Source organism: Lytechinus variegatus, chromosome 5, assembly GCF_018143015.1.
Source record: "Lytechinus variegatus isolate NC3 chromosome 5, Lvar_3.0, whole genome shotgun sequence".
Classification (NCBI taxonomy): Eukaryota; Metazoa; Echinodermata; class Echinoidea; order Temnopleuroida; family Toxopneustidae; genus Lytechinus; species Lytechinus variegatus.
Window position 1 is genome coordinate 36971815 of NC_054744.1, and position 27983 is coordinate 36999797.

A 27983-nucleotide genomic window follows, 5' to 3' on the forward strand; every position below is an offset into this window, starting at 1 on the left:
TTTACAGGTTCTAATTTTTACATCAACATTTTGTTCAGAACATAGTTTCACAGACCAATGGTAAGTAGAAAGAGAGATTCCTACCTATGAGTATAGCCCCATGATGATGCATGGTGAGCCATATAACATCAGTCTGTCTGCTATCTTCAGATGTGTCTGTCATCCAAGTTCCGTAGGATCTTTTCACAGTATGGATCTCATGTGGGGCAGAAATGTTCGTCAGCCGGCACTCTTAATGATATAAAAGAAGATCGTTACTACGTGTGATCCACCAAAATCAGACTCGCTAGTAAAGAAACAATCATAATTGTTTTCCAAATGTTTACATTCATTGGACCAGGTCCTGATTTGATTGGGTATAATGGTATAATTCAGCACTTGTCAACCTTTTTTTACTCGAGGACCACTTTTACTCTCAGATTTTTTTCGAGGCCCACCTACCAAAATTTTAAGAAAGCGATATGACTACTTGTCTCAACTCAAAGATAGATAATGATTATAATGAGCATATAAGTGCGTATGAATTTCAGTAGCCCGGCCTTTGAGCCCCTCCTCTAAATATATACAACCATTACAACATAACTTAATAACAAGAATGCTGAATACCTTCAACATTCGACACACATTGCTTTAATATGGCTTTGCGTCATTGCCAGGCATGATGAATCCAAATTTAATGTATTCAGGGTCAGATTTTCTTACAATTACATTCAGAGATTTGTCAATTTGTATCCTCCCTCGCAATTTTTAAATCGTTTTAAAAAGGTCCATTTTGATGAAAATATAATGATTTTGAACCTAAAGCCCTGAAGCACGTTCGAAAAGAACAGTTCAGGAACAAACTGCATTCGTAAAGGTCCGGTAAAAATAATATAGGCCCCCCCCCCTCCATATTTTTATATTCCTCTGCAGCTTGTCGCGGCCCACCTGGGAGAGCTTCGCGGTCCACTGTTTGAGGTGTATTGTTGAGTAACATGCGTGATTTGTTTCTATATAATAACTGTAAATTATTAAATGAATATGATTATGTGGCATTCAAGTGGCACTCACAGAAGAAACTTTTTATATGTTCTATTTATGATCTCAAGACTTCTTGACTTCGTAACACAAACGTTTGTGATGAATTGCAAATATGACAGCACCGCACTGATTAGTGTGCATGCAACAATTGTCTTGATTGGTCATTGGTATTTATGCAGTTAAGGAGCCCAGCAGTGGGCAACTTTACTTTGTTTCAAATTTTACAGTTTCCCTGTCTTTTTCATTACTATACTACACTTTTCTGAAAAACAGTTATAGAAATGTAATTACAAATATGTATCCCTGTTCAGGAACATATGATTTGTTCTTGATTTGATCTTATTACTGTGTGAACTCAATCTTATTAAAAAAGAAAAATCCTAATGCGGCAGACAAGTTTAATATATTTGGTTAATATCAAACACATAGAAGACATATATAACGGGCAGTGTGATCAAGGAAGACACCGAGGGCAGAAAAGCAACAAGTAACAATGGTTTCAATGAATGATATTTGGTAAGAACACAATCATCTGAACTCTAATTTACAGTAGTGTTTTTTTTTACTATGGACAGCGAATTGTGACAAAAATCTGTAACAGCACAGGTTCAATTTATCAGGTCATTTGGCACTCAAATCATTCATAACTGACTGGGAATAATTACTGAAATAGTTCTCTTTATCATTGAAACATTAAGAAAGAGTCAAGAAATCACAGATTTTTTCATCCCACAAATTTAGCAAAAGTTAGACCATAGCCTAAGTTAACCCGGACTTCAGAGTACGGGCCTTGGTGTTTAACAGTTGAGACTTACTTGATTTCACAATTGGTTCATATATCTTGAACATCTTTTCCTCAGGCTCAATGTTTGCAGGTTTGGTTGTTGGGTTTGGGCTAGGAGGGGTTGGAGAGAAATACTCAGTAGGTTGCACATGTTCACCGCCTGTTAACAGACAGAGAATAAGTGAACTCGTGTAGATTTTTTTATTCTTTTGATGTTATGTCAACAATTTCAACATGCACTGAGTGATATCAAACATGCTGTGAAGACTAACTGTAATTCAGATTTCCTTCTTTAGTTATCTTGTCTCAGTCAGAGTTAGTAGTTGAAAGCCCCAAAACAAGTACGCTTATTTAATTAATCTTTATTTGACTGTCATAGAAACATTCATATCAATATAGCAATCGTCATCCGTGTAACATAGGAATATAATGGATACTTATAAAACATTACATTTTTACAAATGAACCCTATTCTTAATTTACATCAATCAAATCTTCAAGAAAATAACTTCATTTCCACCTTGTCATGATTACAGTTACATGTATGTCCCAATCAACATGAATGATCAATGTCTAACCTGGCAGCACATAGACATGGCGTTCTCCTTTTTGTCCTTTCATTCCATTTCGACCTGGGGTTCCAGGTTCCCCTGGTGGACCTGATGAACCTGTAAGACCAGGGTAGCCTCTTTCACCTCTCTTACCTGGTTTAGCGATTGAAAGAGGTATCAGCTGATAAATGATTTATATTTTGTAAGCATAAGCATAGAAAATGATACATATTCACTGCTCTTATACAATAGAATGGTATAGAGGTTACCTCTTAGCTGCTGTAATATACATTAGTTCTGATCTACTGGTAATTGTTAACATCTTAAAAAAAGATTTGCTCAGTGTTTGAAACCAGAATTTGAATCAGCTCACGAATAACCCCCAAATGTTCTTTTTAAAAAATTTTTTGATTCTCTGATCCGATTGCTATAATAGGAACAATACAAATGTAGATGATGTCCAATGTATCAGGCCTAGAAGAAGTTTGCCAATCGATAGTAAAAATCTTTCAACATTCCTACTTTTGGGGTGATACAGAGTCCTGTTTTAGAGGAACAGTGAAAGAAGCAAAATATGATTCATTTACCCTGCTCTCCCTTGATTCCTTTTGGTCCAAACGGTCCTGTTGATCCAGGAACACCTCTGTGTCCTCTTACACCAGGTTCACCCTTGCTACCTTTCTGGCCATCATAACCGATTTGTCCCCTGGTTCCCATCGGACCCATATCCCCTTTGGAACCCTTTATTCCCATCGGTCCAGGATCCCCCTCTTCACCTGGAAGACCACGAGGACCAGGTTCTCCTTGAACGCCCGGTAGACCCGTCATCCCATCCATTCCGTCAATACCTGGTTCCCCCTTACGTCCTCTTGAGCCAGCGACGCCTCTGTCTCCTTTTGGTCCAGGTGGACCCTGGAGGATATGTCCTTCGCCGTCGATGAGTGACCCACGATCGCCCTTATCCCCTTTCTCTCCTATGGCTCCTGGAAGGCCCTTCACACCCTGATCTCCCTTTGGCCCAACATATCCACGTGGACCGATTGGACCTGGGGGTCCCGGACACCCACATGTACTCTTTGTTGCCATTTGAACAAAATCCAAGAGAGACGTTCTATTGGCTGTCAGCTCGTTCAGACGTTGCAAGAGAGCCGATATATTCATCACTGGAATTTAACAAAACAAAGTTAAGCAATTTGAATACAACTAAAGTTAAAGTTTTGTAACAGTTCTATAAAGTTCACTTAACTAGTAGCAAATAAAAGGAAAATTCTGCGCTCGGAGCAGAACACAAAGTTTTATGCTCCTTTTTTCCAAGTGCTTCTTTAAATAGTTATTCATTACATTTAATTTTCCCCTTCTATTTTTTCTATGATTTTCAATTCCCCTTACTTTCGTAATGTTTGCTCCCTTTGGAATGCATTCTCAAATTCAATTTCTTCGGAATCAAATTCATTATTCATTCGAAAATGATTTCAAGATTGAATTGAAATACTCAACCATACACACATTTCTGGTCATCTATGCTCATCCTTGTCATTCCATCAGCGGTGCCCCCAGGTGTTGTGATCTGCTGATCAGGCATGTCGGGATCGGAAGTCATTTTTGATGATTGAGTGACCATCATTAACTGATCTTCACCAAAGTTGACGCTATTGCTTCCACCGTGGCCACGGCGGTCATTGATGAACAGTGATCCCTCTGCCTCATTTTCTGAAGTCTCTTGCGGGTCAACGATCATAGTCCTGCTGTCCGTGCTCAAAGCTTGGGCTGGTAACGATGTCGGCATGTCTGTCGTCGCTACATGGTCTACAAAAAGGTTTCCGGCATCGCCATCACTTCCGGCCCGTAGTCGAGAATTACCAGATTCTTTCAACGTCCTGCCCTGATCAAGATGCTGTGGTTTGCGAGCTGTAGTGTTACCACTACCAGGTGGAGCGAATGCATGATTTGGATGTATATTCGAAATATGAGAAAGACCATCACCAGGGTTATCATTTCCAATATCAACGTCAGAATCTTGATCAGAAGATGCTTCACCGATGACGTCATTCTGCACACCTGTCGACCCATCACCTGACGCCATCAGAGGAGCAGGAGGGCCACGCTTAACGGATTTAAAACTGCTAATGATGACTTCTGCTTTATCTGAACTGTCATTGGCGATGATAAACCCGGAGATTGATGACTGAAGGAGGATTCTCCGCATCTTAGTTTCCAGCTCTTCCAATGGAATACTGGCTACACCATGGTTTTCATCTGCCGATCTACGATTACCTAATTTCAAGAGAAGATGAATTCAATCTAATACATTTTGTTTTAATAAAAAAAGGTACTTTGATAGATTAGAAGCCAACAATGGTTTGATTGATGATTATTATTGTAGGGTTAATTGAATGGCTTGCCATGATTCCGGTATCAGTATCATTTATCAACTTTGATTACAAAATGCAATTTCAAAGTTGCCCATGTTATACATGGAGTGACCTTCGTTAGATCGCTCACCCGTGTTCATTGCAAATGCAATTCTTCAAAGTACTGTTTATACGAGTTTTACAATCGATCTCCATTTATGTCTTTCTTTTCATCCAAATCAGGTACCCATTAATCAATGCTATACCAAACATCCAGCAATCGTGATTTTCATTACATATGACGCGTGTCTTGCACACAAAAGCAACATCTACTTGAATTTGTGATGTTCAATTGTAAGAAAAAAGAAGAAGTATAGTTTAGTTTACCAAAATGCCAATCGAAGAGATCATTTACCTTGGCACGAACAGTTATCGATCCGGGTTCCTTGGAGACCAGGTGGACCTTGTGGTCCAGGTAAACCAATGTCTCCTTTAAAGAAGAAAAGAGATATAAAAGTTACAAATATTTACGAATCTGTAATAGCGACATCTTTAAGCCTGTGGTTATGGGAGGATGTGAGGACATTAGGATATGGTAGTGTAATGTGAGGGTTTGCACGAGATGTGTGTGCGCGTATGTATGTGTGACAGAGAGAGAGTCGGGGTGACCATTATGTGCATGATTTATGAGGTTTGAAAATTAATGAACGAACGTGCTTCTTAGAACTGGAAAGCAGTTGGTGGGTAGGAAGGGTAGGGGTGATTTGCGGTACATATCACAGAATTAAACAAAACAAAAAGAAAAGAGCTGTTAAAGATTTCAAATAAACTATTAGATCAACAGCTCTCGAGACAATCGAATTGGTGATTCTCAAATGTGATTAACCTCCTCCTACGCAAAGAGAGCTCATCTTCTTACTTGGATATGGTTATCTTTCTTATCTCTAAAATAATGAATTAAAATTATGAACCCTCATCTTGACTTTGAGAGTGATAAGCCTCAACAGGGTTTGAAACCTTTATTCTTAAAACCTAGCCTTTAGAGACACGAAAGTTGAAATGAATCGGTGACCATGGTAACTCCACGTACTGGAACTAATTCCGCAAAGCGAGGGGGACTTCTTGTCAGCATATCATTCTCCAGATATCCCTACATACATCATCATCAGATGAAACACTGAAGTCATTCTCTCCTTCTCGACTTTTTCATAGTTATTATTTTATGACAAAACATTTTATCCTGTTTGCATCGCTGCCTTGATAATGGGGTCAGACGAAGAACATTAGAAATGAACTTACGGAGCCTTTCTCCTCCCATAAGGCCTAAACCGTCTGGGCTTGGACTATGATTAATGGTAGAAGGAAAAACTGTGACGGATTATTTGTAGGTTTCTGTCACTGAAATCTTGTCTTTCCGTTGATGCCCACAATCAAGGTTTTGATTATCATGGCAAAGTTGAAATGCTTTGTTTCTTCAGGTAGAATTTATTTTTCGAATCATGCACACTACACTTTCGGTTCTCTAACTCTAGGCATAACTGCTCTTTCGTAATGAAGCCCCAACATAAATGAGGTATCATTATTCAATTCCCAAAGTGGAGTGAATTGATCCCATTTAAAATGAAGATGACGACGAGTATTAATTTCGGATCACCCCTCCTCCAATACTTTGTTATGGATGGTAAACATTGAATAGATATCTGCACGTTTTCTTTTAACTTCTGATAATGATAAAAAATAATTAGTTCTGTAGATGCTGTTAAAGTTGTCTAATGTCATGCTAACTAGGAAGTCATCTGCGTCATCTTCAAATCATGAAATTTGGGTCAACTTCCAGCCAAAGATAGAGCAAAGACATGGGCACTGTCTTACAAAGATCTACCAACGATCAACCTTAAGTGTATGGAAAACCACCAATGTCATATTTTTCCTTCGTGATATTTGCTCAAGCTCCTTTTTAGAAAGAGAGAAGCACACTGGATTTTTAAGAAAACAACCAATGTATGAATATACTTCATATCTAGATATTATTTTGAAGAAAAAATGTATTTTAGATGTTGATGTTGCTGGCCATCCATAGTTGTGGATGAACGGAACAATCGCAACTCTCTTTAAGACGTGGCCCTGTTTTCAATTCTGTCAACTACTGGTCCTTCCTTCAGGCTAACCTTTTTCGCAGGCCCGTATAGAATCATCACTTATCGCAACAGGTGACCCTTCTACAAAGGTAAACATTTGGGAGGTGAAAAACCTCTCAGCTTAGCTGGGTGTTAGCAAAATATTTCTATGGAAAATGCACTTAATGCATGCAAGTGTGTGGAACGACTCGGCTTTGTCTTACTTGCACATGTAAGAGGGAATCCAAAGATATTGGCCGGCTTCATGTTATCCGTTTGACCACTTCGACCCATTTTATAAAAACCTGACAAAAGGGGACACAAGACGGCCAACTGGTCAAGTAAAGCTTACACATGAAGATTATAATGGTGATGGTGGTGGTGATGATGGTGATGAATGGTGATGATATTAATCATGACGAATTGACGATGATGATGATGATGGTGATGATGATGATGATAATGATGATATTGCCGTAGCTTTATGATGATGTTATCATGATTATGATTAGGAGGACGGCTCGAGGAGGACGAATTTTGTGTGACATTTTATAGTCACCTCTGTTTAAAAACGATTCAAAAGAAACAACTTCTTTGTGAGAGTTATATTAACTGACCCGTTGCATATTGGCAAATTAACAAAACTTATAAGGTACCAAATAAAAAAAAAAGACAAATACAAAACAATATGGAGCCATGTAATCAAATTAAAACTTATTCATGTAATAAGGGCCTACCTAATTCATGGGAGTCATAACTGGACGATTGTATGATGATGTACGTATGGCAATTGTTTTAACATTTAGTTCCCTTTTTTATGTAAATAAATTTCTGAAGAAGAAAAAGAATTCTTGTTAATGATAATCCACTTATATATATATATATATATGTATATATATATATATGTATCAAAGATTAATATCCTGACATCAACAAATCACGTCGATAAAGCTGAATAAGACAGCTGGTCATATGTACGTCTGTATAAAATTGCTGGTCCAAAAAGTTAACCGATCGGACAGCTTTCGTTGAATTTGATTGCCTGAAATGCGTTGTTACTATGATAACAGTTTGATAAAACAGACTTCGTCAGATAAAACATCCGACTAAGAAGTCCTCTCATGGAACGCTCCCGAGGTGAAATAATCCCTTTATATTTTCATCTTGCTATTTCTTCATACATGTCATACGATACTTTCAAAATGCGTATAAATGAAACCTTGTAATTTTTTTTATATATAGACATCACCAATCTTCAGTTGGAAAGTACATTTAACCCATTTTTATTTCAATTAACTTTCTGAAAGTTTCCAGGAATAAGGCTATAATCCGATAGATGATTGCAAATATTTTGATGAATTTATTGTTAATAATCCCCGCGTCACATTTGAGTATTACTAAACATTTCTCGGTCATTTACCTCTCCAAATAGCTCAGCTTTAAAATCCTAAGGCTTACACATCAAGCGAACGCTATTCCATCTCACTTTATACTTTTCTCGGCGTCTACTTAAAATCAATTGTAAAAATACTTTTCTTCATTAGTTTAACAAATCACTGTGAAGGTCTTTTGAGTGAAGGAAAAGTAAAGGAAAAGTGCAAATAACGTCATGGGAATTGACCGGGAATTATTTCTGCAAATCCTTCACGCAAATCGGGTTTTTCGTGGTTGCGCACGGGGCACTAAATTTTCTCATACAATATTTCTTTATATTCCAAGTCACCTTGCTTTCTAGTTATGATTTCTATCAATATTATTGTAAGAATTGGTCACAATAGAAGCGAGCGATGCTGGAGAAAGGATATGGACTGCCACGTTTGCATTGCCTAAATGGATCCGAAAACAGTATCCGACGAACTATCAAAACCCCACTTCACAATTCATACCTAAATTCATAGTAGATATTCAATTGAACATCATTGCAAGGACTTCTGAACTTTATGTTCCCTTACACACATTATTTCGTAAAACATCATGATCCCTAGCAAAGCTTTTAATACAGCACATCAACAATTCTATGATTTTTGGATTAGGCGCTCAAAATATTTAAGCCGAAGTAAATCGACAAAATAGGGCAAAAATGTTCCTAAAATGTGATTTGCTGTAGCTTTATTTCAACATTCTTAAAATCTCGACCACATATTCTGAATTAGAACTTAAGTAGCTTACAATGTTACTAACTCATACACTTTATGACCCTCCATGAAGATATGCACGCTTCCATTACATCGGTTTCTTTTGAACAAGAATTGAAACATGAATAAATCTTTAAACAAACCCTGTAGGCCCTATGATAACAGAAGCAAGTGTAACATTGGTTCTTTTTCCCGCTCTTTGACGAAAGAGTAAAAATAACCCTCACCCTTTTCTCCTCGTGCTCCTGGCTCTCCATTACTACCTGCGTGGCCTTTGGGTCCTTGTAATGAGAGAAAGGGGTAGGGGAGAGAGAGAGGAAAGACGGATAATGGAGAAAGGGTTAAGATAGTCAAGCGGAGTAGGGGAAAGTAGTCACAAAAAATGACAGAAAAGGAAGACAGCGATAAAGAATTAGATAAATCAAAGAAGTAAAGAAATAAAGGAAGGGAGAAAGACAGAAAATAAGAGAAAGCGACAGAGGGAAAATGAAAAAAAAAGCATTAAACAGGGAAAAAATGGTAAAAAACATATAAGAAATAACGAAAAAAATCAAGAGAGGGAGCAGAAGGAGAAAAAAAGTAAAAAGAAACAAATGAAAAAAAGGGAGAAATAATGAATTGCATGAAACAAAAGAAAATGGGGAAAAATAAGCAAGAAGAAAAATTGTTAAATTAAAAGATATTTCGTTTCAATAACAAATACCAAAAGGTAAATGTTTGCTTTGTATTCCACATCAGAAACTTCCTGATTATAGAAATAAGGAGCACTATACGTATACTCCGGATATAAATAACGTTTGATGTGACTCTATGGATCACCCGGGATGGATCATAACTATTGACTTGATAGATGAGCGAAAATAAAACATTTCTTGATAGAAAATTTAGTGACGTGATTTACTTTTCACCAATCGCACAGCAACATCTCAGTGTCTCTGCTTGATTGTTATATACATTGCAATGTTTTCTTTAAATCTTAAGAAATATAATGCATAAGTAATTCCATCGAATACAGAATGATTTGGGAAGGAGAAATGACAAAACGAATATTTCTCGTGCTTTATCACAAATACATAATGCGGTTGAAAACATAATATACTTGCTTTTATCAGATGAATACATATGAAAATCAGTTTGACGTGGCTACAAATAAAGAACACTATACAATATTCAATATCCGTTATGCATACGAAGAAAGAATGATAGTTTCAGTTCCTTCAAGTAACAGTGGATAAAAACCATAAATGTAAATAAAATTAAGTCTTTCCATTTACCTCGATCTCCTCGCTTCCCTCTCGGACCAGCCTCTCCTATACATGGATTTAAAAACAGTTATTCAAAGGATGAATTTACATCAGATGAAAGGAAAAAATAGCACACAAGTGCCCAAATTTTAAGTAACATAATAATGAATACGTTTTTTATGTTAATGCAATCAATGTCAAATGACATGCAAAATATGATTTAAGGTTTGCTAGGCGAAGTTGCGGAATTGGAGGAAAAAATACACAGATTAAATATTACCAAGTAAATATGACCTACAGATTGATATAATGAATTAAGAGAGAAAAAAAATAGAGAAGTGAACCTTGTTTATCAAGAGAATTGCACAATTTGGTTCTGCTACTATAGATTCCCCTTATATGGGAAATACAGTATGATACAAGATCTAGTAGTTATCACTGAGGTTATCACAATGATCACTAACAGTACATCAGGGAATTACATACCACGTGTTCCTGGGAGTCCCCTCTGACCGATCTGACCAGTAAGCCCTGTAGGACCAGGATCTCCTTTTGGACCTGTTAAGACAGAACACAGACCAGTATGAATCAATAGTTGGGTTTCGTGGCTGATCCAGAGGGTGGGGGAGGGGGGCTAGCTGGAAGGGGATGGGTGAGCGGGCCGCACAGACATAGGTTCCTAAACCTATCAAAAAGAAACATGAAAATATTGATTGGGACTCTGGATTTTCTATTAATCCCTTTTTTTTCTTACCATTTTTTTTTTTTTTGGGGGGAAGAAAATGTCAGTCCCATTCCTGGTAAGCCCTGTACTTTTGCCGGTTGGATAATTCATAGAGAGTTGTGAAGGTACGGTACCGTGTGGTCAATCATTCGATCATTATAAGGGTAGAATATGAAATAATGTGAAAAGTATTAAAAATAAATTTAAAGGACGAATATTTCTCCGATACCCGTCAACATTCAGTTCAGGTCATGTATTCATTAAAAAAAACCCAATGATTACAGATTATATATATATATTTATAAAAAAATACACTTCGAATATATACATCATCAATGTAAACAGGCAAAAAAAAACTTAATACAATGATATTTGTGTATAATTAGGTCTGTGTACATGTGTACAGTAATAATATGAGAACTTCAAATAGAGCCAATAGTGGCCTTGTGAGATAAAGTCTCATTGTCCTGGATTAAACGTAGAAAGAACATTGTCCTGGATTGAATATGTGAAAATTATTTCTACCCAATAATGTGATTTTCTGATAAATCTCGAAATTGACATAAAAATTCAAACTGTATACGTAAAGACGATGTGCATTAATCTCTACTGCGTGTGCGCGTGTGTTATATTTTGTGAATGGGTGCGTGAGGGTGTGTGTGTGTGTGTGTGGAGATGAGGGTGGGTGTGAGTTGTGTCTAATTAGCAAATTTCTTTTATTGAATTATAATTGTGAATTTAATCTATCCTTCATTCATAATTTTCCCTATCTCTAGGACATATGAACGACATAAAGCAGTATATCTAAATAATACACGTCGAGTGAACTGATCCGTCCAAAAGCGGCATGTACAGGTGCCTCGAAAGACATCTTTCTCTATCCATGATAGTACAGTCTTACATATATTTCTGTCTAAGTACAGTCTTACATATCTTTCTATCTAAGTACAGTCTTACATATCTTTCTATCTATAAACATAATAAATCTTATATTTGAAGTGTGAAAATGTTGACAGAAGGAGAAGATACTGCCCGGTGTCACTGCTGTCACCCTCCCATTGGCGGTTGTTCTTTAAGTGGGTAGATAATGTTGATCCAAAGTTTATGATATAAATCTCGACATTTGGAATGGAAAATCCTCTTCCATTCATAGCTGTCAAAGTTCACCCTGTCTAACGGATGTCATCTATTTATTTCAACAGGTTGTATACAATCATGCTTGTTTCTGCGAGTTCACTTTAGAGTCACACGATAGCACTGGCATGTTGAAAAAAAAAGACTCGAGGGGCACAATGTGCAGTGAAATTAGGGGCGAATTCTAAAACTGACCATTATGAATTGAAATTATATTTTTGACATATTTTTACATACACAGTATCCTGAAAATCATTTCATATTTTACCCTGTCCTTTTTATTTCCTTTCGTTTCTTGTTTTTTTTTAATCGGATGTGGAACTTGTGGGGGCCCAGTGCCCCCAGGTCCCCCTCCACTATTTGTACGCCAGTAAACGATACCATAATGCTTGAGGAACAGACAATGATGACTGCTGTGTCAATTTGCGTGAATTCAGATCTGATGTTCTAATATCTTGATATATTTGGGATGAAAATCGACCAATATAGAAATCAATCCTTTAACAACGGTTGTCGATATTTTGGGGGTGGTTGATGATGAGTCGTAATTACTTAGCGTTGAGAGATTGAACCGATTTTTTTTAAATTATTCTCTGTTCCTCCTTTTCGTAGAGCAGGAAGCAATTTCAGCTAAATTATTTCCAGGGAAATTGAAAGTCTTGTTCGGCTTGCCCTTGGTATTGTACCTTTTGATCTGACAACTGGCAATTTTGAAACTACCAACGAGGAAATAAACTTCAGCTTGCTGCAGTAGAACAATGGTCGCTGATTTGTATAACTATCATATTTTGTCTCAAAACATACATTTTAATGGTCCCATGGTTAATGCTACCTGGTACCAATGAGGTTGACTATTTTCAAGGAGTTTACAAAATAATCTGTTTTTATTCGGGATTGTAAAGAAGCATTACCTAAGTATGAATCAAGTTATATAACCATGAAAACATTATAACTCATCTTTTTCATAGAATTCACAGTTGAATTGAATAAGTATATTTACATACATTTCATACGAAATTATCTTGGATGATAAACATTATTTGTTGCTTTCTTTTATTATTATAGGTGATTGTGATTTGCTATGATGAATACTGGGGAGTTAAAAGGAGGGGAGTACTGATGCTGACTTTTCACACTGAAACGTATATACTAATTCAGACACGTTTATTTCTTTTGGGTGTCTTTTATCCTTTTATTTCGTCCATCAGATATGTATCACTAATGAGCCTGAGCAGCCACTGATTGCATCACATTGCCTGACATTCAACCACACTGATTTGGAAACCGCCTTGTAAATCATCTTTCTGATGGCAAGAAACATGTAATATTCATCAGGTTGAAACATACTCGAGACAGACCCTCGTCAAATATCCCTCAAACACATGATTCTCCAATGATTTCTCTTTCCTATCTTCTTTTTATCTGATCGACCAGTGCTAATTAGCACCACATAGTATATGGTACTCCAATCGTGTTATATGTTTTGCACGTTAAAAGGCAAGTACAGCTTGTAGTAAATCTGCCACTGAAGCAGCACGGAAACAAGAAAAGAGTTAGCGCACATATTCTATTTTATTGTATTCTCCAATGATTTTCATATTTCGCATTTTTTATCGCTTTATCATTTAGCTAACCAATTATAACCATTTCCTCACGAGTTCATTCTCACTGTCAATCCCTGCTTTCATCTTAAGTTTGATACCACCCTCTCCCTCACAGTCGTAATGCCTCCCCCTTTAATTTCTCGTTTTCCCTTCTGTCCATATCCATGTATCAGTGCCTCACGATTTATTTTAATGGTACAAGCCATCTGGAGATGGTAGAAAGAATAGCGAATGAATAGCAAGCACAAGGATTACAATAAGTACAATTACTTCACTATTATATTAAGCGTTAAGGCTAGACTGAAAGAATAAAAAAGGCTTTCGACTACACCAAACAGTTAAAGAGAAATTCCAGTAGTTGCAGTAAATACTGATTTCATGAGAAAGTCTGTAAAACAAGGCTTAATTGTCAGTATATCATAGAGGATCTAGATCTGGTACAGTTACATTAACTGAACTTTGTGAAATCTTGAAATCTACGCTGAAAAATGTTCACACCGAAGATCCCCAACACAGATAAGCGCACGTGGGACAATGTATAATTATTGCTTAGGGCGTCGGGCCCGACGCCCTACCCGATTCCTGTGCTTATATGTTGATTTCTCAGCAATTACACAATTTCTTCCAGAATTCTTTGGCACACGCGTTTTATTTATACTAACAGACACTTTGGTGGTCATTTCATTGGATTCTGTACGAACTCATTTTGATATCGTTACCAAAACTAGCATTTACCTTTAAGGGGGTTAATCTTCTCCGACCCCTCCTCTTCCTTCATGACCTAGCTCAAAAGAAGAAACCTAAACTGACAAGCAATGCCAAGACCCGTCAAGAGACAAAAGAAAAATACCTTTTAGCAAACAAAGCCAAGATTTTCCTCATCCAAAAAGAGCTCGGTAGAAATAGAACTATACCTCAGGGAAAATTTGACAGTGACAAAAATCCAGGTCCACGAAGAGGTTGTACTCTAATGGCTTCATTTAAAAGGAAAACCGTGAATGAAGTTGTAACCGCAAGTATAACATGTATAATGCATACGCTTCGCTTTTTACCAGGGAAGGGGTTATTGATGAAGAGAAATCACAAGCTTATAATATCATAACGTTAAGTTTCACCAGACCATTTACCTTTGTATGACTAGGAGCTTCATGTCTACACGAGGCAGAAGCTATTGATATTCTTGGTAAAAAAAATACTAATACTACTACTACTAATAATAATAACGGCATATTTACCCAGGGTAGCCACTTAAGTTCCGAAAACTTCTCCCAGCAGGCCCTGCTATCATTATTACCTGGCTAATTTGTAATTTGTAAATGGTAAGAAAATTTCAACTGTTTTGTTTTTTGCGTTTGATATTTTGAGTTGCGTTAAATTTGGTGATGAAGGTAGTAACCTTATATATGTCTCACATTAATGTATATATATATTTATCTATCTATTTAGTTCAGCAATAGGGTTCTGGATTACAAGTTCAATGATGTGAAAAAGATACACTCACTGAAATAAACTTGTAGTGGATTTTGCCCAAGGAACTGATTGAACTAAGATTATTAGATAATTGGAATAAAATAGTATACATACATGAATGGTTATGAGAGTGTCTTTATAGGTAACATCATCACCGAATAGTCGAAGATTAAGAACATACAACCTGATACATGAACTCAAGTACAATGGAGATCAAAATTTATTATCACAATTCATTCAAGCATCCCTAATGTTATCCCTCAAAACAGAAGGATACCGCTTACTTTTCTTCTGAATATTGGTGGTAAATGATACCGGAGAATAATGCCTCTTGCTATCATTCATTCTATATTTCTTAACGTTATCTGACTATTTAACGGAGATACAAAGGTCTCTCAAAGCGAAAATCCTCACATCAATGGTTAAACGCATCTCTAGCGCATCTATGGTTTCAGTTTGTCCACTTGTTGATGGGTTTCTATTTACATCAGATATGATGGTTTTTCGATAAAATGTTTGCTCAGATGAAAATCAGAGTGTTTAGGTCAAAGCCTGCTCAGTATGGATCCATTATCTCTCTCGTCCTTATTCATCGTTGGGTAAGCATTATTATCTGGGTAGGCCTATGTGAATGTTTACAGCCTAATGAATATTGGTCAATCAAATACATGTATCAATCGTATATAATAATAATAATAGCCAATTTTGATAAAGCGCTTTTCTCATAATGGCCCAAAGCGCGTTACAGCATACTATTACCCCGGTCATTGGATTCATTTCAATCAAGCACGAAAAGTGCACAATTTCCACTCCCTGGGGAGCATTCCTTGCATTCATCGCAGCCACATTATGGCGCTGGCAAAATCAAACATACAATATCTTTCGCATCCTACCGGGTACCCATTTAGCACCTGGGTCGAGAGTGGCAAAGTGTGGATTAACGCCTTGCCAAAGGACGCTAGACCGCGGTGGGATTCGAACACACGACCCTCTGTTTACAAGGCGAGAGTCTGAACCACTACACCACGGCTCTTCCACCTGTATATATAGATATATATACATGTAAATGTGAGAAATCATACGTTTACAGCAGTTTTAGCAACTCTTGTATTGAAATATGTTGTAAAAGGAATGAAAGGGTAGGTAGCTCTGGGGAACCTTGATCAGTTAAGCTACGCCTACCTTTGTTATCGTTATTCATTCCATTCTCCAGTGATCTAGATTCTTGTTACCTTGTCAAATTATGAGTAATAGCCTCTTTTACCCAGGGTAGCCACTTCAGCTATTAGTTAGATCGACTGTCTCCCAGTTTACTTTTCCCGACACTACACAACAGATTTCAACAAACACCGAGCGCCCGTTAAGAAGGGAAGAGGTCCGATTCTTTAATGTTTTTGGCCAGTGCCTGGACCAACAACAACATGAACAATTACTCCTTTTCCTGAAGCATGCAAACCTTAAGGAAAAGGGGGCAATGCCCGATGTACACACTGCGTGTACATCTTTTAATACCTGGGATGTATTCTAGGCAAGTACTATTATCATAAGATTACTTACAATGCTTAGACAACTGAACTTCTGCATCTGGCCTGGTTTATCTTCAAACTGTTACACATATGGAGAAAACTTTCACAGTCTCATCTTGGACTTTGGAAATTTTTATCATTTGTCATCCTGTCATTTGCTGATTGAAATCAATATTTCATATTCTAAACCTAGCTTTGTGGATTTCCTAATGAAAGTTTTATATATTCATAATTTTACATTCACCTGTGATACCCCTTCATATAGCACCCTTTCCTGTTTTATCATTGAGGATTTAGAAAGCTTTTGACTGTGTATCAGCTGCGATAGAAGCATCAAGGTCACCTTCCCATCCTATTGTATAACAAATTAATAAAACATTCATGAACCGGAAGCTATATTTGAATGGTCGCAATCAGTCATTCGTATTTTACAATTAGACTCAGTCAGAAGGTCTATACTCCCATCTAAACTCCCACCATCCCCATGGTTAGATATCTTTTCTTTAATGCCTGCTAACAACGAACATGTTTCAACTCTGAACTTATATTTTTATACACTTTCTCCTCAGTGTATGGCCTTCTCTGTATTCCCCTTTCTATACGAAATCATGGGACCTACGCTGTAAAACTCACTTCCACAGGACCTAAGAAATGCAAACTCTACAATTTCCTTTTAAGAAGAATTTGAAGTTCCATTTTTGTCAACATGTTTTGAATGAAAGTTCTCATACTCTTCCCTTTTCTACTTTTACTTCTGTCTTCAGAAACTACCTTGAGCATTTTTTCGGAATTGGTTAAGGCGCTATAGGTTAAAATATCTTGTATTGATTATTGAACATTAGTAATCGTTGATTTTCTCTGCTAGTGCAAAGTGATGATGAGAAACTAGAGTTGCGATTGGATGATCCTCCAAAAGATCAAATGCAACGCGCTTTACGGACTTCCTGTGTGGTCTTTTTAAAGTCTTTTTTAAGCTCTTCTGATAATACGTCTACATCTACCATAGATAAGCACTACCATGGTATATGTAACCATGAAACATTAAAAATTCAAATCGTGGTCCATCCTGCTCCACCAAGCTTTTATCACTAACAGCTGAAATCATGAAACACATTTTCTTTCAGCAAACGAAATGAGTTCACTAGCTGATGACATTCGACTATTGCTTCAAATTGGTGGCGTTTCGTAAAAGAAACCCCAATGTATAAAGAAATGTACAACTATAATGCAGCTCTATTTAAGTACATTAACACCCCCCAAACAAAATCCAAAAGGACATAAATCTATAACTTTGAAATGACAAGCACATATCAAATGGCTATTCTTATTTACATCAAATAATGAAGTCAATGTATACGTATATAATACGTTAAAATTATCCGATACTACCGCAGAACATACGTTACATTGTCTCAAACGCACAAGAAAGCTACAGTTTTGTCGGTAAGATATTATCTACGAGGTCTGTGCTTTGACCGATTCGAAAAGCATGAATTGCGCCTCACACATCCTGGTATTTTCATCTACGCCTCGTGATTGTATCAGGACACGCCATGCTTCCTTATAATTAGGCATTTAATTGAGTGAAATTGAAAGCTCGAGTGTGATGTGCAAAGGTTGCAGGCAGGTGAAGGAAACTGTAAGATGGATTGATGATTAGAACATGGACAACAAGAGGTCAATAAGGTCAGGAATAGGAGGGCAGTAATGTTTCTTAGCTCGTCAAAAGAGAATTATTAAGAGTATCGTTGCCCCTTGAGAAAGAGCATGCACATAGATACCAATATGTATATTTTATGTAATTTGTTTGTTATTTTGATGGAAAAGAAATATTGAAATCTTAAAAGAAATGAATAATATGGATGATACTAGAAAAACACAGAGTTGGAAACAACCATTATTATAGCTCGGGAGAATAAATTGAATTCCAATGATTGGTTCAATTTTAACATGTCAGAATTTAATATTGTATTGAATCTTGAATCTCTAATTTATATCACTACTATACTATTACTACTATACTATTGTTACTAGTCTACTACTACTACTACTACTACTACTACTTATTATTAAATATAGCGCTTATCACATCATCAAAAAAGGAGATAGAATATCGTAATGTGTTCCAGACTAAAGCAAAATAAATCTTGGTATACACTTTTTCAAGTGTGTAGAAAGAGCAGTTTCAAATCTAGGTAATTTTCACTGGTATAGAATTCAGGAAGTTATTTCATATAATCCATAGGCGAAAAAAAAATCGGCATTTAACGACCGATCACGGAAAATATCCCCCCTTATGAAATGCTTTCTAGGCAAAATGACACTTAAAACGTGCACTCTAAAAAATATTGGGTAATTATGTGTCCCACCAATATTGGGCATTTTCATTTATCCAGTGGGATGAAAATTTTGCCCATTCTAATGTGATTGCTGCTTACTTTCTAACCGTACTGGACAATATGCTTCCCGCATTTGGTAAAATACTGCCTACAAATTGGTTGGACACGTAATTACCCTCGTGGTGGTAAAACAATTACCCAATATTTTCATAATGTATAAGATTCTGAGGGATTTATTGAAACTCAACCTTTGTAACATAAATGTAAGTATTTGATTTCGAATGTTAATGATGTTTGATAATACATGTTGTAATACTCTATAACGATATGAAGTGAATGAGTCTTAGAGAGAAAAAAGCATAGGTCGCAGTGACCTCTTATTAACAATGTCTATATCAATCGGTCATGCCAATTCGAGTGACTCTCGGCTTTTAATCTCAATTTAGAATTCACTGGTGAATGAAGGAAGCGTTTGATATGGCCGACTCCTACTTGATCGTGTGAGATGATAACATCTTATCGACATCAACAGAATCCATCCTCTCTACTTAAATTCCTCCAGAGATGTGCTCCATTGAGATAATTTTACTACCGTTTTTATTATAGTCGGGATTAAAGGAACAAGTTTAAATGTGTGAAAATAAAAACACTTACAATCCAGTGCTGTGAAGTCATCAGACATAACTGATTTAAGATACAGACAAAATGTTGTTCACACATAACCTTTTAATGGTGTAAAATGCAACCCCTTAAAAAAAATACATTGAGATTCGAGAATCCAAAACATAAATTTAGATTACACATTCTTAAAATGCATGGTGTCTTACCGATTTAATGAAATTGGTTTTAAGTAAAACATGTATACAGTGCGTCCCAGAAAAAACGAAACCGAGATTTAGCGATCATTTATCATTACTTAATCATAAATAAAATAGACAAATGACCTACCAATTTAAAGCTTAGAATCTCCTCTTTCATCTGATGTTACTTAGATTATTTCTCATTCACGCATGAGTGAGCAAAAACAATTTGAAAAAAGGATACCAAAAACTCATTTGGCGGGGGGTATCTGGGTTTAAAAAAGAAAACCACATTTCTGAAAAGTTCAATATCTCCTCTTTAATTTGATACCTAAATTACAGAAAATGGTCAAGAAATAAAAAAGTTCTGGTCATTTGAAATAAGGCTTGAATTTCAATAATTTCATAAAATGAAGATGTTCTCCAGGCTGGCTTTCAAACTCTCTCGACACTCTGTTTTGTTGACGATCAGCCATGCATTAAATCTTTTGTTCACCATACGAAAGCTTCTGTGAGAAACCGGTGGAAACACGTTTATCTCATGAAATTATGGAAATACAAGCCTTATTTCAAATGACCAGAACTTTTTTATTTCTTGACCATTTTCTGTAATTTAGGCACCAAATTAAAGAGCAGATATTGAACTTTTCAGAAATGTGGTTTTCTTTTTGAAACCCAGATACCCCCCGCCAAATGAGTTTTTGGTATCCTTTCTTCAAATTGTTTTTGCTCACTCATGCGTGAATGAGAAATAACCTAAGTAATATCAGATGAAAGAGGAGATTCTCAGCTTTAAATTGATAGGTCATTTGTCTATTCTATTTATGATTAAGTTATGAAAAATGATCGCTAAATCTCGGTTTCGTTTATTCTGGGACGCACTGTATTACGCTAAATCAGCATGAAATTGAATAGTAATGGTAAAAGTTATAAGGTCAATACAACCAAGGTGTTTGGTAGTTGATGGGTGTGGTGTGGATGTGTGTGTGAGACGGTCTGTGGGGTGTATGAGGGTAGGCTAAAACTAGTTGAGACGTTATAGTGGTATCAAAATTGTGTCGCGTTTTTCTCCATGGTAATGTAATGATATTTATTGGTATTTGATTTTTCAAATCTAATGACATGGCATAATATTTATTTGGATGTTAGTTTGGATGAATATAGACTTACATTAATTCAAAGTAGCTATACAGACTTTCAATGCACATTTTAGGAAGTACATCCGAGTTCTTATCGTAGCGGTTTGGGTAAGTGTACGGTATGGACCCATTATGCTTGACACATATTTCGTCATGCCATCTTCAATGTTACCCATAGTCTGTAAGGATCACCTTAAACAAACCAATCCGTTATGCTGCTATATTGTAACGCAAAGCTCGAGTGCTGGCATCTTTAAGACACCTTTTACCGTATCTCAGAACATCGCAATACGAGACATGAACGCAAAGAACATCTTTAAGCTACCTTGTAGATCACCGAGTGGGTTTCCGAATAGAAGAGAAGTGATGTATAGATTGTTACTGAAGATCTACTTAATTGAGTTGGAAGATGCCTCTTCTTTACCCTTTAATGATAAGAATCAGTAATCAAGCGAGCGCAGGTCCTCTTCACTGGATGGAATACACTGATAAAAAGCCCTCCTAGATTTTCTACCAGACGTTCTCGGATAGGGTGACACTGGGAGAAGCTGAAAGAGACTTCCATATCTTTCCTAAGAAATATCTAGGTAACTTTCAGTTTGTGTAGAGCTGGAAAAGGCGTTTTTTAAAGCTTGATGAAACTTTACTTTTGAAATAATAAGTATACTATTATATAGGACGGGTAAATCAACAAGATTAAAGTAGCACTAAAAATTCAATATGATATTATTCCCACCAGTTTTCACAATATTCGGTACCGTTAATTAAAGAATGTTGTCCTATTGCAAGACATTTTTATGTCACCGCGTCAAAGCATTTTTCAAATACAATTAAAGCCATTTATCACAGTAAGCACAATAACAGGAAAATAATGTTTTACCTCTTGGGCATTCATCGTTTGTCCAGTTACAAACATTTGCGATTGATGAAAGCTGAAAGAAAACAATGAGAAACAGAAATTAGATATTAATAGTCGTTTGAAAATCATTTTCAGACATTTTCCCCCTCCGATATACCAAAGTGACTATAAGACAGAAACACAATTTCATTTCTGATCGATTACGGCATTCAAAATTAAAATCATTTGGGATTATCTCATTACTAAAGTTATTACCATGTAAAAGAAAAGAAATACGTGTAATTATTTCAGAATATTTTAAATTGGTGAACACATATTTGAATAAAAAAAATGGCACAGCTATGATCATGTATAAACCTCTCCAGATTGAGAGTTCAATGTATTCCAAACTTCTCCGTTACCTGAGTAAAATTTATGTTGGTTGACACCTACAGGTTAAAGTTTAATGCACATCATACGTTATTGGAATGTCATCATGATGGGAAATAGAGAACTTGATCTTACAACAGAATTTATATGTTACATCCCATACTTGCATTTCTTCTGAATCAAGGGTCCTCTTAAAGTCTCATACCGCTGACATTGCTGAAATCAGCACCAAGACCAACCGGGATTCTGGACATTCTATTTCGTTTTAGGCCGAGTGTTTTGGTCTACTTTATTATCATGAAAATACTGTGTTTTATTCCCATTGTACAGTTGTTTTTTAACTATCTTCTTAATTTCCTATCTATTTTGAACATTCGTTATCTATCGAAGGACTACATTAAAATATATTCATCATGGTTTCATGTTTTCTTTCCTTATTTGCACTCGTACAAACTGAGTTGTTTCATCATGTCTGCACATGTATATGATCTACCTTCAGCCATTTACTCGAACACACTTTGACTGACTGATTAGGGCTTTTAAGATTAAAACATTCAAGAGCCAGTAATATCACCGTTGGGATACTGTGAAATATGAATGGCTGCTTTTCTACATTGACATCAAGGCTTTCTGATATAGTTCATGATAAATGCTCTAGGTGTGTTGGGTGTAAATATTTTATGAGAAAACGTGACCTACTTACACCTGTCTAATGGTAGAATGTATTTGAAATTGGGTTGGAAAGTCTATAAATTACTTCTTTATGTTTAATAAAGTGAAACAAAATATTGCATTAGCCTTTATTATATCATGGTATCACGGTTACAGAATTCAATTCATTTTTATCAAAAGATACGTCCAGTCAAGTCCTTTTGTCCTTCGGAAATTGATAGCAGTAATTATGAACTATGATATTCTACAATCAAATATGTTTCCTACATTTTGACAGCAATATTCAAGAGAGAGTAGATAGGAGCAAGTTTGTTTTATCAACAACTACTAATTAGCCTTTTAACAAGTTTAATGTGCGTTGGTGTGTATGGCTTGGTGGTGCGTAGGTGATGTGTGGTACCTAATATTTGTGGTGTGAGGATGTGTGTGTGCGCGTGTAGTTGAAGGTTGGTTGTGTGGGTGTGTTGTTCGTCCGTATATGAATCATGTGCGTTGATTTATGAGGTTGAGGGGGTTTGAGTGTTGAGTATTGTTTTTTTTTTGGGGGGGAGTATGGTTTGTACGTAAGAAAAGAGGTGATGTTTATTGGACAAGAAACAAAGATAAAACATAATAAAGTTGTTTTTCTCTTTGCCTCTGAATATTTTGAGATTTTTGTTAGTTCAAGAGCAATAATATTGTGCTCTGCATTTAAAAAAAAATAAATAAACATATGGCACAGAATTATAAGCCACCAGCAGTGAATTACCACAACAAACCGTGCATGTTATTTGATATACCAAACATGACACTATCGGAAGGAGAAGTATGTGATTCAATAAAGGTCGTTTGTGCCAAGATTACCCTATCTGAGAGAGATAGTTTTCCGCTCCACGCTACGCTTATGGTACACCTCCCAAGCCTCGGAGCACATGCCAGTACTCCAATTTCCAGATGAAAACTTCATTGCGTTGCCATAGCAACAGGTGCAGATCATGTTGTTAGCATCATGCTCTAGTGCTACCGGTAAGTGGACTTCGCCTCGCACCTTACCGTTTCCCCGCCAGGGATTAGGGCGAACTATGCCAAGGTACTCCGTTTACTTGACCTCCGTATGAGAGGATGATTACAGTGAAAGTCCTGAAAAATACCTTGTTTACTTATTGATGAAACAGCTCTAGGAGAGGTATTCGATAGGCTGTGTGATATTGAAATTGATTGATTTGTCGGGAACAAGGGGGAACAAGACTTTCGAAATCTAATTTCGGTTGCACAATATTCACTCGATGGAACAATAAACATGACTACACGAAATATACGACAAATCAGTAAAATTACCATTAATTTCGAGAATATTTCAGATGTCTTTAAGTACTTGACATATACCAGACGTAGGGCATGATGTATATTATATTAAGTAACAAAATCAAAGATTTATTTAATGATCAGCATTGTTCGGAATGGTGAAGAGCGTAGAATATTTTTTTTTAATTCATGTATATCGCTGTATAGCAAAATTTAGTAATCGTTTATATAGAATTTTCTTTAAAAATTCATTCAAGCACTATATGCTGTGAAATAACGAAGTTTGCAACTATTCAATCATATAAATTATGTGTCTATAATATGTTACACTGTTCGGGGATAGACAGAAGTGGCAGTTACCATCGTCGTACATGTAGCTGAGAAGATTTATTTCATTAACTGTTTTCAAAATAAGCTCAAATTTGAAGGCATGACAAGCTCCCCCTATTACAGCATATTGGGGAGACATAAAATTACAATTATTCTGTACTCCTGTGACGCCCTCGAAATGCACCTCGAGCGGGCTTGTCAGGATAACGTGCTAAATACAGGGCAGGAGAGGTGGTCTTGAACGAATTTCCTAAGAACTTTTCTTTCCTCTCTTTCCTTTACCTTTTCTACATGATATAGCTTCAACAAAGAAGCTATTCTGTTTTGAAGGAAAAAAGAAAGCAAAGTAACAAGACAACGATAATCAACACTGACTACTTTGCCTATTTTTAATCAATTATAAGCCATGGAATATGCTTTGCAGTTAAAGATTGCTGCGCAAAACTTGCGACAGGTTGGGCATGTTTTTTTAAATAAAGTATGTAAAGGAGTTACTTCGCTATGTTTTCCTGTTTGTTGATATTTCGTTGCACGGAGCTACGAGAGTGCATGGTCGGAAAAGCAGAAGTACGAAAGTGTTGGAAGTAATGACTAGAAGGAGAGAGAATACTAACTTTACTGAAATACGGAAAATACCGAATTTACCGAGATACTGAAAAATACTGCTCAGAATACTGAGATGAGTGAGTGAGGATACTGAAAGTACTGAAATTTCTGAGGTACCGAAATAATGAAAACATGGAGGTACTGAATACTGGAATGATTGAGATAATGGAGATACGGAATGACGGAAATGTTGAAATCAATGAGATTTAATTTAAGTTATTGAGAAGGAGCAAAGAGTCAGAAGTGAAAAGGACAAACTTTACACCAACTGGATGTATATTGCAGCCGAAACGAACCAGTTCGTCTGGAAAGTAAGGTGATTCGGCTACATTATATATATGTATTATATATATAAACATGTATACCATGACCATATAACAAAACTAAACAAGACCTAATCAAAACATTACATTCCAAAGACTTATAAAGAGATTCCAGGAACATCTAATCAATTAATGAACACACAGCTCATTTCCTTTCACAATTCTGATTTATTTGCTTGGTTCTTGATTTCACAAAATATAATGTCCAGCCTGTAAGGCCTATACATATTACTAGCCCCTATTTCATAACCCTTTTAGGCGGGGGAGTGCTATTAGCCCGGTTTTTTGTTGGCATTACAAAGCTACAAAATCTACCTTAAAATGCCGACCAGAATGTTAATTGGATCCAGAATAAGAATTCAGGATTTTGCCAAGAATCTGTTCGTTTGTTCACCTTTTGACACCAACAACAATCGATGATTACATGATTTAGGTGGTGGGAATAGTGGACTCCAGTCAAAATCAAGTTTGAGAGGCGTTCTCCTCTCAGCTTCTCAGTTGCTCCTCCACCTATTTTTCTTTCTTATTCCCATTAATAGCCGTTCTGTCTCCGTTTCGTTAATTAGACTACTCGAAAATGAACTAGTGTAATATCATCGATCTGTCAAATCTTATAGAAATTCGTCAATACATTATTTCTGTCAACAATAAAAAGTGTACTTTGCTTTCCTAATATGGCTTGCCTGGAGCGATTCTATTTTTGATAACGTATTTATGTGACAAGATGTATGAAATGGCCTTCATCAATCACGGATCAATATTTCTTTAGGCCCATTATACCTTTTGAAAAACCGATGTTAATGTATCCTTTACTGAATTAAATATATTAATTTTCTATTGTGCGATTTTAGGAATTCAAACTAGGCATATTTCATTATGAACACAAAGTAGAAAATGCGGCAAAAAGGGCAAAGTAAAACGTTTATATATCGATAACCTTTCAGAATCATGTTAAGGTGATAACCGTGGCTCCTCACATTATTATTGAAAAGAAAAAAAAAGAACAAAAATGCCAATAAGAATCATCGTGGGGTGATCTTGATTTCCTTGCCGAGAAAACATGCAGTTCAAAATCTTGAGCGAGGCTTATGGATTCGATCTCTTATATGTCATGTGAGCGAGGCATTGAATTACATTCTTTTCATTATACGTTATTGAAAGAAACGTTAATTGCCTTAATGATTTATGTGTAAGTATTTCTTTACAACCACCCAGAATCATATGGATTATATCTAATGTTATTGGTGTTACAGCGCACTTTATCAAAGAGAATTAAAGAGCTAGCATACAATCAGACACTGTCTGTACATCTCTGCATTTTGGTTGACAACATCGGAGACTGACACATCATAGCTTCAAGTTATAAGGACACATAGATTACCTGATGACCTTCGGAAGACTAGAATAGACATCGCCCATTGGGATTTATTGACACATCATCCCTCCATGGGAAATAGCGAGGGTTGTTGGACGAAATCTCTAGGTCATTACTTACTCCTTTGTGAAACCCCTGAGCGACCAACTCTACTTGACGTTGGTCTTCCATAGCCACAGTGAGTATACACGACGTCATTCCAACATCTTTTAAAGCAGAGAACTCACAATTCCCCGTTCATAACCATGAGAAGTAATGTCTGCGATGGTTACCTACAATCTAAGCCTGACTGATAACCCCCTCAAATAATCATATAAAATACCGTCACATACAGAACGCACACTCATCCGAATATAGTGAACCAGAAGCGACGGAAAGTGAACATTTGCACTTTATTCTTTTAGATATTTTGTCATTTTTGTCAATATATAACTTTTATTCATATCTTTTTAATGTAATTTTAAACGAATCATACTCCAAAGGTCAGTTAAGATGAATTTTCTGTATATAGCGCACCATACATTTCAAATTCTCTTATTAAATGTTCTTTACCTCCGATCTTACCAATAATCAATGAATACAGACCTTTGAATATTTGCATCTTTCCATTGTAATCAACGTCTCTGATTTATGTACTTTTATACTTCGTTGTTGGGTTTCGAGCAGAGGCGGACAACAATTGACATTTTTAACTGACACAATTTCGTGTTCTATCCTTCTTTCATGAGAAACAGTAACCCTCCAATATCCTGGCTGTACGTTAGACAGCAATTGTAGACCACTTAAAGGAAATTTCTTTCCACAAAACCAACTCGTGTGGAATAAGAGGCTTGGCCTGAGTTGTTCATTGATCCCAAGTTTATGGGAGCGTGCACGAAAATTGTGTTTATTCTAAAAATATTTTTGACGATATTCAACTTGATAAATTGCATTTCACGTGCTGGGTGGCTTGTGGGTTTTGTTTAGATACAATGATATCTCTAGTGACTTGGCGAGGGACTTGATCACAACCAGACGGTCTGGTTAACTTATGTGAGACTGAAATCAGGACGTATTCCGACATGGGAAATCTTTGGAGTTTTCAATGAACTTTGAAACAATTTACCTTCAGTGTCATCGATCAAACTGGCAAGATCTTAAGGGTAATTTTAAACTGAAAGCCTTAAAATTAATATGACTTTAAAGAATCTGCGTAGTAGGGTCATATCTTTTTTTCCTATTTTAAGA

At 36.3% G+C, this 27983-nt stretch overlaps 1 protein-coding gene across 1 annotated transcript in view; it reads right to left on the reverse strand.

Annotated features, from left to right (window-relative positions):
- LOC121416054 (collagen alpha-1(XVII) chain-like) overlaps window positions 1–27983 on the reverse strand; it is a 35753-nt gene that overhangs the window by 2861 nt on the left and 4909 nt on the right. Inside the window, exons 2-11 of the mRNA XM_041609494.1 lie at window positions 21819–21870; window positions 10689–10760; window positions 10233–10268; window positions 9186–9239; window positions 5122–5196; window positions 3862–4629; window positions 2943–3518; window positions 2383–2508; window positions 1836–1964; window positions 85–231 (exon numbers count right to left, since the gene is read on the reverse strand). Of these exons, the coding sequence (XP_041465428.1) occupies window positions 85–231; window positions 1836–1964; window positions 2383–2508; window positions 2943–3518; window positions 3862–4629; window positions 5122–5196; window positions 9186–9239; window positions 10233–10268; window positions 10689–10760; window positions 21819–21870 (2035 nt within the window). The remainder of the gene's footprint in view (window positions 1–84; window positions 232–1835; window positions 1965–2382; window positions 2509–2942; window positions 3519–3861; window positions 4630–5121; window positions 5197–9185; window positions 9240–10232; window positions 10269–10688; window positions 10761–21818; window positions 21871–27983) is intronic.